At 38.6% G+C, this 13,362-nt stretch overlaps 1 protein-coding gene across 1 annotated transcript; it reads left to right on the top strand.

Annotated features, from left to right (window-relative positions):
• The first annotated feature begins 9,467 nt into the window (after positions 1-9,467).
• LOC144662053 (uncharacterized) lies at positions 9,468-12,858 on the top strand. The gene is made up of 3 exons (XM_078522785.1): positions 9,468-9,904; positions 10,856-10,972; positions 12,341-12,858. The coding sequence occupies exons 1-3, from the start codon at positions 9,475-9,477 to the stop codon at positions 12,643-12,645; spliced, it is 852 nt and encodes a 283-aa protein (XP_078378911.1). The 5' UTR covers positions 9,468-9,474; the 3' UTR covers positions 12,646-12,858.
• The last annotated feature ends 504 nt before the right edge of the window (positions 12,859-13,362 follow it).

The following is a 13,362-nucleotide window of genomic DNA, read 5'->3' as shown; positions in this document are numbered from 1 at the left end:
GTGGAAATCCACCATTAGAGCCTGTTTTTATGGAGAAAAGTTGTCCCTGGCAGGAGGGTAACCCTGCATATCGAACCAACCCAGGCGCGAAAACGTTTTATACTTTTCTTCATAAATATCTGCGAGCCGTTTATATTAGAAATTGCGAAGTTGGTTCGTGCGGCAGGGTGTCCCTGGGTTGAGGGGCTCTCGCTTTGAATGAAAGGTGACCCTGGGGTACGAACCAACTTTTTTTTCATGTAAACAACAGTTACCTATTTTGACTCGCCTAGCAGGAACAAGACTGGATATACAGAGCATACATGAACAGTTGGAACTAGGAGGGCTAATTTTGGGCTCGGCTGACACGGACAACATTTCTAATATAAACGCTTGGTAAATGATGTCTCGTGGGGAGAGGGTAACCCTCCTACAAGGGAAAATGCCACCACGTGGATTCGGCCTGACGTGCCGTCCTGAACCATAGGATTAAGGAGTAGAATAACAAAGTGAAGCTTTCCCCTCAGACAACATGAGTTCCATAAGGAACTCACCGCCCAAATAAGACATAATCTAAGACGAGGTCAATATGCTGCCCTCAGACAACATGAGTTCCATAAGGAACTCACCGCCCAAATAAGACACAATAATCTAAGACGAGGTCAATATGCTGCCCTCAGACAACATGAGTTCCATAAGGAACTCACCGCCCAAATAAGACATAATCTAAGACGAGGTCAATATGCTGCCCTCAGACAACATGAGTTCCATAAGGAACTCACCGCCCAAATAAGACACAATAATCTAAGACGAGGTCAATATGCTGCCCTCAGACAACATGAGTTCCATAAGGAACTCACCGCCCAAAAAAGACAATGATCTAAAACGAGGTCAATATGCTGCCCTCAGACAACATGAGTTCCATAAGGAACTCACCGCCCAAATAAGACATAATGATCTAAAACGAGGTCAATATGCTGCCCTCAGACAACATCAGTTCCATAAGGAACTCACCACCCAAATAAGACATAATAGTCTAAAACGAGGTCAATATGCTGCCCTCAGATAACATGAGTTCCATAAGGAACTCACCACCCAAATAAGACATAATAATCTAAGACGAGGTCAATATGCTGCCCTCAGACAACATGAGTTCCATAAGGAACTCACCACCCAAATAAGACATAATAATCTAAGACGAGGTCAATATGCTGCCCTCAGACAACATGAGTTCCATAAGGAACTCACCGCCCAAATAAGACATAATAGTCTAAAACGAGGTCAATATGCTGCCCTCAGACAACATGAGTTCCATAAGGAACTCACCGCCCAAAAAAGACATAATAATCTAAAACAAGGTCAATATGCTGCCCTCAGATAACATGAGTTCCATAAGGAACTCACCGCCACAGTTAAACATAATAATCTAGCACGAGGTTAATATGCTGCCCTCAGATAACATGAGTTCCATAAGGAACTCACCGCCCAACTAAGACATAATAATCTAAGACGAGGTCAATATGCTGCCCTCAGATAACATGAGTTCCATAAGGAACTCACCGCCACAGTTAAACATAATAATCTAGCACGAGGTTAATATGCTGCCCTCAGATAACATGAGTTCCATAAGGAACTCACCGCCCAACTAAGACATAATAATCTAAGACGAGGTCAATATGCTGCCCTCAGACAACATGAGTTTCATGAGGAACTCACCGCCCAAAAAAGGTCAATATGTTGCCCTCAGATAACATGAGTTCCATAAGGAACTCACCGCCCAAAAAAGACAATAATCTAAAACGAGGTCAATATGCTGCCCTCAGACAACATGAGTTCCATAAGGAACTCACCACCCAAATAAGACATAATAGTCTAAAACGAGGTCAATATGCTGCCCTCAGATAACATGAGTTCCATAAGGAACTCACCGCCGCAGTTAAACATAATAATCTAGCACGAGGTTAATATGCTGCCCTCAGATAACATGAGTTCCATAAGGAACTCACCGCCCAACTAAGACAAAATAATCTAAGATGAGGTCAATATGCTGCCCTCAGATAACATGAGTTCCATAAGGAACTCACCGCCGCAGTTAAACATAATAATCTAGCACGAGGTTAATATGCTGCCCTCAGATAACATGAGTTCCATAAGGAACTCACCGCCCAACTAAGACAAAATAATCTAAGATGAGGTCAATATGCTGCCCTCAGATAACATGAGTTCCATAAGGAACTCACCGCCCAAATAAGACATAATAATCTAAAACGAGGTCAATATGCTGCCCTCAGACAACATGAGTTCCATAAGGAACTCACCGCCGCAGTTAAACATAATAATCTAGCACGAGGTTAATATGCTGCCCTCAGATAACATGAGTTCCATAAGGAACTCACCGCCCAAATAAGACATAATAATCTAAGACGAGGTCAATATGCTGCCCTCAGATAACATGAGTTCCATAAGGAACTCACCGCCCAAATAAGACATAATAGTCTAAAATGAGGTTAATATGCTGCCCTCAGATAACATGAGTTCCATAAGGAACTCCCCGCCCAAATAAGACATAATACTCTAAAATGAGGTTAATATGCTGCCCTCAGATAACATGAGTTCCATAAGGAACTCACCGCCCAAATAAGACATAATAATCTAAAATGAGGTCAATATGCTGCCCTCAGATAACATGAGTTCCATAAGGAACTCACCGCCCAAAAGAGACATAATAATTTAAGACGAGATCAATATGCTGCCCTGAGAATTACGAACGATTGTAGGTTATGTAAACTGGTCTTTTAATTTTTTTATCCTTTTTTTCCATAACTCAATGACACCCTAATTATATAGCATTTGTATATAAAGGTACACAAGTTGATTCACACACCAAACATTCTCATTTGCCCCTATTTTCTATGGGAAAGATATATAATTATATATTGTTTTTACCGGTTTCACTTGTAATAATAATAATAATTAAACATGGGGTCTATTTCACCGTAGTGCTTTTCAATGGAGCCCTAAAACATCTGTTTTAGGTGCAAAGAAAAACCAAATTACCTCGTTAGCGAAGCAATTCAACACCAAACAATAGAGAAAACAATACAGAAAACATCATTATATTCATTTGTTTTCACGCACAATTTCTTCAAGCAATAGACCTCTTTTGCGTTTTTCACTTGTTTTCACACACAATCACGGCCTTCAATCACTTCGTTAGCAAAGCAAATGAACACCAAGCAAAACATACAGAAAACAATACAGTGATTATCTTTCTTCTTTCACTTGTTTACAAGGTCTAAAAGACCCCGTCTACACCCATCTGTTTTCGTTTGAAAAAGCAACTTTGCCTTTGCGAATTGGACATCTGTTCATGCGTGTCCGGTGTAAACGGTAAACGAAAGTGCAAATTTTCCAAAACGCTCTTAACAGTGTTTTTTTTTTTTTAACGCGGTTTTTGGTTTTTCGTGTACACCTAATTGCAATAACGTTGTCATAGTAAAAAGAAAAGAGAAAAACGGTAAATAGGAATTAATTAGCGTAGTTTCTTAACTGGTAACATTAACAGAAAACTCACGAGTTTTTATCTTCACACTTTGAGTCCACTTTTTTATGCTGTAACAAGATAAATTGATTTATTCGTATATTGAGGCATTTTGAGGCCATTTGTGCGAATGAATTTCATGCTTGCTCTTAATTTATTCCTATTTGTCGTTTACCCTTTTTCCTTTTTTCTATTGCAATTAGGTGTAGACAGAAAAACTTTGAAAAATGGACTTGTAAGAACTTTTAGTTATTAAGAAGAGCCTCTGTTACCTCCGGTCTCGAAAATTGAAGCGTTAAACAAGTTAGACCAGTATATTAAGTGTTAAGCGATTCAACTTTGTCGATCACACATTTATTCAGAGGAAGAGAGATGGAATTTTAGAATGATTCAAGGCTAATCAGTTTAAACAAGTATTATTTTGAAACAGAAACGCATACCTTTGGACATGCGAAAACGATTGGGAAAAAAATCCGTTTCCAAATTAAAATAGATTCGTGTTGAAGGGGTCTGGAATTTAACAACAGTCTTTGATCGTATTGAATAGGAGGATAATTTTGAATATTAAACACTTTGTCTAATAAATTGTCATCTATCTCGTTAGCCCTTTTGTTTTGACTTATTTAAGGCGGAAAATAGGTACTAATTATAAATAACGGAGAAGATATATAATAAATTTACGCCTAATTGCAATAAGGTTGTCATAGAAAAAGCAATAAGTCATAGGAATTCATTAAGCGCATGTATGAAATTTATTCATACAAATGGCCTCAAAATGCCTCAAAATATAAGAATAAATCTATTTATCTTTTTTACAGCATAAAAAGCGGACTGAAAGTGTGCAGACCAAAACTAGTACAAGTCTTCTGTAAATGCTATCACCTATGAAACTACGCTAATTAATTTCTTTTTACCTTTTTTCTTTGTTCTATGACAACGTTTATGTAATTAGGTGTATATTAATAAAACTCTCTATAAAAAAGCCGCAAATGCAAGTTTTAATCATTTTTCATCTGAAAACACTCGCTGTCCGGTAGCTTCTGGTTGCAAGGTTTAAAGTCAAAAGGTATGTTTTACAGTTTGAAATTATTTCCTTTTTACCAAAGGAAAAGGACCCTGCTTGTTTCAATCCCCGCACGATGTGTTGTGTTAAACTCAAAACAACTGTAAAGAAGCTGTTTTAAAATTCGTTCAGGTTATTTTTGGAGAGCATACGTATATCTAGGTCATATATTTGCAGCGGATAGCTAAAAATGGTGAGGGTTTTTTTAGAAATAGTAAAATTCCCAAAAGTAGTCTCTCCGGGCTGGTGCTGCCCTGAGACGATGTTGATTTTAAAAAATTGGGGGATTGATTTTAAAGAACAATTCAAGAGCGATAAATTATTGGACATATATCTTCAAATCTACAAAATAGGAAGAAAAGAATCATGAGCATTCAGACGTAAAGGGACTATGTCACGGATTTTAACAGATTTTTGACCGGCACAAATTTATATTTGTGTCGTAGGAAACCTAAATGTAATGGTCCATTTTTATTTACAATTGCTATTTTAAACTTTTAAAAAGTGCGTTTGGCTGCGAATGGCTCGGATGGAAACGGATTGTAATTTGAAAGCGTTAGCCAAAGTTTTCAAGCTGTTTTCGCGTGCCTTCGAAAAAAAAAAATCGATATTTATAGCCGAAGTTTGATTTCTATCCCCAAATAAAGGTTATATCTTTCGTTAAATATTCAAAGACAATGTTGTTTTATAGGTAAAAGTGCCTACCACTTATTTCAGAACAGTTTAGACCAAAAAATTTGCAAAATCCCCCGTGACATAGTCCCTTTAAGAAGCCTTAAAAGAAAACACAATCAACCAAATTTTTAAATATAATCAATAAAAAACGTTCACTGGCTAAAAATATTAAAAACAATGAGCTTTCGGCTGTCGCTCTACAGCCTTCGACGGATAAAAAAAATTGAATACAAAATGGATAAAATATATACAAGAAAGGTGTGATAAAAAGAAAATGAAGAAAAACAAAAGCGAAGTAAAAATGTGCTAATTAAGAGGCTATTTTTTTTTTTTTAAAAAAAATACAATATTGGCTTGGAATGGGCTTTGAGTTATTGTCAGCATGCTTAGTAGCAGAGGTGTGCCATGCTTCCAAAGTTTTTCTAATACGAAAAGAGCCTTTGTCGATAACACTAGAGTTTTCAAAGTCTATGCGATGGTCGAATGACCACGCATGTTTCGCAATGTTTGAGCCATTCGCACAGGTTTTTACATTCCTGATATGTTCTTTTTTGCGGGTTTCAAAACATCGGCCGGTTTCGAAACATGCGTCGGGTCATTCGACCATCGCATAGACTTTGAAAACTCTAGTGTTATTGACAAAGGCTCTTTTCGTATAAGAAAAACTTTGGAAGATTGGCACACCTCTGCTACTAAGCATGCTGACAATAACTCAATTTCCAAGCCAATATTGTATAATTTTTAATAAACAGCCTCTTAATTAGCACATTTTTACTTCGCTTTTGTTTTTCTTCATTTTCTTTTTATCACACCTTTCTTGTATATATTTTATCCATTTTGAATTCAATTTTTTTATCCGTCGAAGGCTGTAGAGCGACAGCCGAAAGCTCATTGTTTTTAGCCAGTGAACGTTTTTTATTGATTATATTATGTCTCATCCTGACTGCGCTTCAATCTTTAATCAAATTTTAAAGGCTGGGACAAGAATCAACCAAGGTAGATTCTTTCAATAATCTGTCTGGATGAACGGAGGCAAGTGTTTTGTTTATGCGTTCCAGTATACGGCTATCACAACCGGCAAGTTTCTAAACTGCAACCAAAATCCAAATTTTCCACTGATTTTTTTTGCGCTCCTTTACTTCTCTTCATAAGTGTGAATGAATAAGTACGAATGAGTATGAAATACGAGTAATGAGTAATTGGAATAAGACCTAAGTCTTATTTCGTCCGTAATCATATTACATACGACTTGCACCCTAACATTTATTTAAATGCATTTCTGTGGGACTATTAGCAGTTACTATTTTCATGATAACAACTTTGCGTTATTGAAACGTTTAAAGAAGTACGAACTTTTGGACAATAAGGGAAAACAAAATTATACCTTCTTTTTAAGATAAGAAAAGTACAAATTTGCTTTGGGCAATATATCAGGGAAACGAAATTCTGAGCTACAAAGAACTCCCCCAATACCAACTCCATTGTTTTAATCGAATTTTTGTTAACAAAATGGCTTTCCTTCTCGATGTTATAGAGTTTTAGAGTATAAGCCATTGTTAAGAGATTTAGATCACTTCGGTATAAAATCGCCATCTGGTGATTCATTTCCGTGAAGTTCGGACAAGAACGTCTCGGTTTGTATTAAACGATTTGTATCACGAAAAGCCATAATTCAGGGTTTGGAGTAAATAAATTTAGAAAGTTTAATCCCATAAAACATGTATAAGAAAACGATATATTTAAAAAAATCTATTAAAAATTGAAAACGCTAAACGTGGTGTTCTCTGAAGACAAGTGAAAATGGCTGGAACTCGCAAGCCATAAAAGGGGGAAAGACTGCAATACAATGAAATATCATATCTTAGTTAATGCTTTCTTTCTGGAATGCAGGACTACAGCAGCATGTTGAGCCTCAAGCTGATTTATCAAGTCGCTGTTTTTCTGGTTTTATTCATGGCAGCCCATGGTTAGTTATATTACGCCATAATCAATTATTTACCTCGATAATTATAATATGTATTGAACAGGGAGGTTTATCACGGTGAGGTGGGGCGGGGAGGCATTTTTCAATTTTATAGAAGGGACTTCAGTGCCCTAAATTAGTGTGGCTGACATTTTGTAAGTCGGTGAGCGAAACGATAACTGAATAGAATAGCCTTCTGTTTTAATAGTCCACGACATATCGATCCGTGAATTTTATTGTTCTCAATGAATGAATAATTTGATTTACATATTAGGCCCCGTCCACACTGACCCGGGTAAATTTGAAAACGCATCTTTTTTCTCCGGTTAGGCCAACCGTCCACACTGAAACGGCGTTTTCGGTCACCGAAAACGGAGCTTTTCAAAAACGCTCACCAATGAGCGTTTGGACTTGGAGCGTGAAATAGTGTATTTTTATATTTTATTGTAAATAATTTTAGAGGGCCACTGGTTTGTTAGTATTTTTTATGTTATTTTAGTGCTACCCTCATTAAATAAAGACTTTACTTTTACTTTTACTTACTAATGAAGCGTATCGTTTTCAAATTTACCCGGGTTAATGTGGACGGAAAACATTTTACGCGGCGTTTTCAAATTTACCCGGGTCAGTGTGGACGGGGCCTTAGTGTTTGAGTATTAAAGGAGCAGATTCCTGGCTTATTATCGAAAAATCGCTTTTCCAATATCCAAGTTACCTTATTATAGGAAATTAACGATACATGTTATTAACGCGAATTTCAAAAGTTCGCGTTAATTTTATGTATGTTAACTTTTTTACTATAAGCCTAAATTCGCGTTAATTTTATTAAGCGTAAATTTTGTTCGCGTTGTTAAAATGAATACTTTTTTGGCTGGTCTGACACGCACGTTTCGTCTCCGCCAAGAGACTCATCAGAGACCTTTCGGTGAAGCTAACTCGTCGAACATCGCGTTCGAACTCCCGCTAGCGTCGTCGTTGTTGTTAAAATGCCTCGTTATATTCCTATAATAAGGTATATTGTAAAACACTAACGAATATACAAATTACTTGAATAAAGAGATTCTATCGAACAAATAGAATAAGTATTTTGGGAAGAAGTACAGGATTACAAGGATGAAAGTCGATTGCAGTTCATCAGATTTGATTTATTAACAGGGTGTCAAGAAATTAAAACTGTCATTCTGGTAAAGATTTTTACCTTTTGATCATTATATTTTTTCTTTACAGTTGATATATCTTTGCTTTCGCACTTTTGGCAATAGCAAGCTACGGGCAATGCTTACTAAAATACGATATATCAGACCGGACACTGTTCCTGTAAAGCTTAAAGATGATTTCCAGTCCGTACTGCGCCATCTCCGCCTGCAATGTTTGTGAGTCTCACAAACAGAAGAATGTTTACTAGCAAAAATAAAAATTCCGGGACAAAACTTACCTTCTTCTTCATTATTAACGCCAGATATCCTTGCAAAACAATAATAACGAGTAAAAGAAACTCGATGGTATTTCAAACGGACGCTTTAGCTCATCGTGAATTCTTGAACGAAACGATCCGTAATGGCGAACTAAAAAACTTCATGTACGCCATCACCGAAGTGTAACGTTTCAACGAATTCAAAACAAAAATGAAAACAAACCCTGAGTCTGCGCAGTACGGACTGGAAATCATCTTTAAAAGCTTACGCAGCTAGCTGATAACACTATTTAAAGCTTACAACCCTCGTCTCCCCTCTCCCCTTATCAATGTTGAGCTCCCAAACATATTGCACCGACCAACCTTAGCCACAATGGGTTCAACATTGAAAGGGGGAGGGAGACCCCTAAAAATGTTTGCATACGCCAGTGTGAAAGTTTAAGCGTCAAGTATCCGCATTTTTGTCTTCTTAGCGTAAGCGTACGGTTAGTGGGTAAAACTTGCCAGCTAAAGAAATTAAAATTAATGAAACATCCGGTGATTTATGCCCGTTTTTCAAAAATTGGCACAATTAGTCAGACTTGCGTTTATATTCTTCTTTTTGTCTGTTCAATGTTGCAGCCGTCAGTGTTCCAGACCCTATCGCTCTCTATCCCCTGAATAGCAAATACGAAACCCGAGAAATCAACAATCGACAGCCCCAGGGTACCCCGGTTGGTGTATCCCTGGCAGCTGGTCCCAATGGTGAGGCCGGTGGCTCGTACCAATTCGCAGGACAAAACAACAGTTACATCGAGTTCCCAAACAATGGAGGGCTAGAAGTACAGCGCTCCATTACAATGTTATGCTGGATAAATCCACAGAAACTAGGTGGACCTATTTTCTACTATAACGACGGAAAAAGCGCGGGTATTATCATGTCGTTGGTACCCTTAGGTCGCGGTGCGCTGGTCGTCAATTTCGTTCCCAGGGGTAAATTACCCGAAGAAGGAACGTTTCTAATCACCTATGGAACTGCAAAGCCAAACCAATGGCAGTATGTTGGTGCGTCCTATGACTACGACACTGGTAATGCAAGTCTATGGGTGAACGGTGACCTAGCCGCGCAGCAGAATATTGGAGCAGGCATCACCCCGGCTACACAAGGAAATCTCAGGATGGGGGTAGCAGATCGGAAGTACTTCAAGGGAAGAGTTTCAGCTATGCAGGTTTTTGATGTCGCTTTGACCCCGGAGCAAGTAATTGCTTTGATGAAAAACGCTAGCCAAGGTAATGATTCTAAATATTTTAAACACTTTCTCAAGAGTAGGGTTGACACAAAGATGCTCGGAATTTCCCAAACATTTGCTAGAAATTTCTTTTAAAATTTGCTCGAAAGTTGCACCAAAAAATCCAAAGCGTTGCTTTTGACGTCAAGTTTGCTGATGCGTTTCTGATGTTGAATGATTCGAAAGTCCAAGCAACTTCTGAACTTCTTGGGAAATCCTCGGCAAATTTTCGTTAATATTCGGAGATGTTCGACAAATGCGCGGAAACGTTCGCGTGGCCTTCAACAAACACTAGGACAATCTTCGGAAATCTTCGGTCTTGAAATTGCAAAAAAATGCTCAAAATTGCAAAAAGTTGCCGAGCATCTTTGGGAGAGCCCAAACCGAGAGGATCTCTCAGCAAAAATGATGTCATTTGTATCATCAAGATTGTTCTTAGTGGGAATAATTCTTGTAATTCGACAAATTTTGATCTTAACGCTCGCACCTACAAGAAGTGGGGAGAGGGGGGTGGATGTCAGCCCCTTAAGCTTTTTTCGAATTTTTGAAAAAAATATTAACTCTACAATGCTAAAACTTTCAGTAGCTGTTTATCCATCCCTTGATATGTCAACCATGTGTCCATGATATTTGACGTTGCCATGGCAACGTCATACATAACTACAAGCAGGTCTTCCAAAAATCGTCTTTTTAACACTTTTCTTTATTTTTCCAGGTTTTTGAAACAGAAAAGCACGATTTGTTTATTTTTACATTCCATAAGCATTTTGGCTGGATTTTGCATTAATTTCCGTTATTTTGAATCCAAGATGGTGAATCCAAGATGGCGGCTCTAACTTTGTCACGTGACGTCATATGACGTCACAACCAATAAAATTATGTATACGTATACTTTTCGTATAGTACTGTATTATAATTTGCTGTATGTGATCTGAATGCTTTTTTGTGCTAGACATTAAAGAGTGCGAAACTTTGAATCCCTGCCAAAATGGCGGAGAGTGCAAGAACACGCCGGGAAGTTATGAATGCACGTGCAAGCCTGGCTTTACAGGATCGAGCTGTGAAACAGGTAACAATCGAGTGTTTTTTTTAACAAAGTTTATGGCTCAGCCTCCTTAAGGTTTTCAGTTTATGCAGTTTTAAGGCGAATAATGACAAGAGAGGCTAGAAGGATATAACACGGGCGATCCAAGCGATCGTGATCGCCCCAATCGTCGCAGACGTCAGCGATCGTCTATGTGCTGTTCTCGTGTCATAACATAACATAACAAAACAACATAACATAACATATCATAATATAACATGACGTAACGTAACATAACATAACATATCATAACGTAACGTAACATAACAAACATAACACAACATATCATAACGTAACGTAACGTAACAACATAACGTAACGTAATGTAAGGTAACGTAACATAAGATTTCTATTCATTCAAATTACTGTATCGAAACAAGTCCAGGTTATAGCTATAGAAGAAGCATTTTATGGACCGCTGTCATTGCCTTTTAACACAGATATTGACGAGTGTTCAATGAACAGTGTTGTTTGCTTCAATGGCGGAAAGTGTGTACATGACATTAATAGCTACAAGTGTGACTGTGAGGCAGGATACATTGGACAACATTGCGGTGAGAAAACAAAATTAATTGACAAACATTTCTGGTTATCAAGCATACGATTACAAAAGTTTAATACAATGTCAATAAAGCGAAAAGTCAAGGAAAAGTTAGATTCTTTTTTCAAAACATGCATAGTCCATGTGGTATGTTTGTTACCGCTCTTTTTTTTTATTTCATTTGAGGGAGGGATCTTCCAAGGGGAACGAAATATAACATAAAAAGAAAAAAAGCTAGAATTTTTTTTCTATCCCCTAACTTTTCATGCACGCGTTGTGTGAATTCCCTCCAACGAGTTGTAAGTGAATGTCGAGTCCGAGTCAGGTCCGAAGTCCATTTCAATTCAAGTCCAAGTCCTAGTCGACTCCGAGTCCAAGTCGATTCCGAGCCGTGCCAAGTTCGAGTCCACGTCGAGTACAAGTCCAGCCGGGGCACGTTTGATCCGAGTCCAAGTCGAGTTTGAGCCGGGTCAGGTTCGAGTCCAAGTCAAGTACAAGTACAAGTCCAGCCGGGGCACGTTTGATCTGAGTCCAAGTCGAGTTTGACCCGGGTCAGGTTTGAGTCCAAGTCGAGTTTGACCCGGGTCAAGTTTGAGTCCAAGTCGAGTTTGAGCCGGGTCAGGTTCGAGTCCAAGTCGTACCGAGTCGGGTCAAGTTCGTGTCCACGTCGAGTCCAAGCCGGGTCAAGTTCGGGTCCAAGTCGAATCCCAGACGGGGCAAGTTCGAGTCCGAGTCAAGTCATTGGAGTGGCCTCCCCTTCATAAAAACGTGTCTCATTTGGCTTTTTCTGTTTTTATTGCTTTGTTATTCAGAATGGGAAAAGCAGGGCTGTTGGAAAGATGCGAAATATAACAAAAAGAAGGCGATGGGAAAAGTTTACGCCAAATTCAGAAATAACAAGGGAAATGTCCAAGCAGCTGTGGAAGACTGTCTGAAATCAGCCGAGGAGAAACAACTTCAGATTTTTGGAATTCGCAACAAATACACATGTGCGACCACCAAAGGTTCCGCTGATTTCCGGGTCTATGGGCCTTCTACTGGATGCAAGGAACAGGGGGATTATGGAGTCGGACTAAAGATGGAAAACTATGTCTACATTCTGAAGAAAGAGAAATAAATGTGAAACGTTGACAAGGTCAAGATTAGTAATAACAGGCAGATTGTGAATTAGGTAGTTCCCACTCCTTGTGAGACACGGCCATATAATGATTAAAAGTGTTAAACGAAAATACGCCTAGTTCGGTGGCTTTCTTTTCTTAAAGGGGGGGGGGGGGATTATTCCTGACTTTGAATGAAATTTTAAGAGGTTTAAAGACGAGATTTGGGGAAGTTTTTTCGGGGAAGGGGAAGGAGGGAAGCTTGACCTAGCTTTGGAAAGGTTTTGTTATACGTCGTTATACTTTCGTTACCTTAAATGATCTAATAAACGCCCGGGCGTCTATTAAATTTTAGGTGTCCTGAGGTGGGCGTTAAATAGATGAGGCGTTTATTAGAGAGAGGCGTTTATAAGAAATTTTACTGTAACAACGTCAACAAAACGAAAAAAAATGCATGTTTTGCTCCCGGAATAAGATAGAAACCAGAGTTGGTGACTAGGAGACTTATCTAATCTGCGCTAATACAAAGCCTACAGCTGTCGTTCATAGTTCGATATCGATGTCTTCATCGTCATCGGGGTCAAACATGTTGGCATCGTTGGCCTCTTCCATGTCCGAGTCAAGCAAATACTAAACAAATTGCGTGATTTTACTTTACGGAGCGTTTCCTTGGTTTTGAGGCAATTCTTGGAGGGAGCGTCTATTAGACACGGGGCGTTTATAAGAGAGAAGCGTCT

The sequence above is a fragment of the Oculina patagonica genome, chromosome 8 (genome assembly GCF_052425735.1).
Source record: "Oculina patagonica isolate OP01 chromosome 8, crgOcupat, whole genome shotgun sequence".
Taxonomy (NCBI): Eukaryota; Metazoa; Cnidaria; class Anthozoa; order Scleractinia; family Oculinidae; genus Oculina; species Oculina patagonica.
The sequence above is the reverse complement of the archived record's forward strand: the minus strand, read 5'-3'. Positions and strand labels throughout refer to the sequence as shown.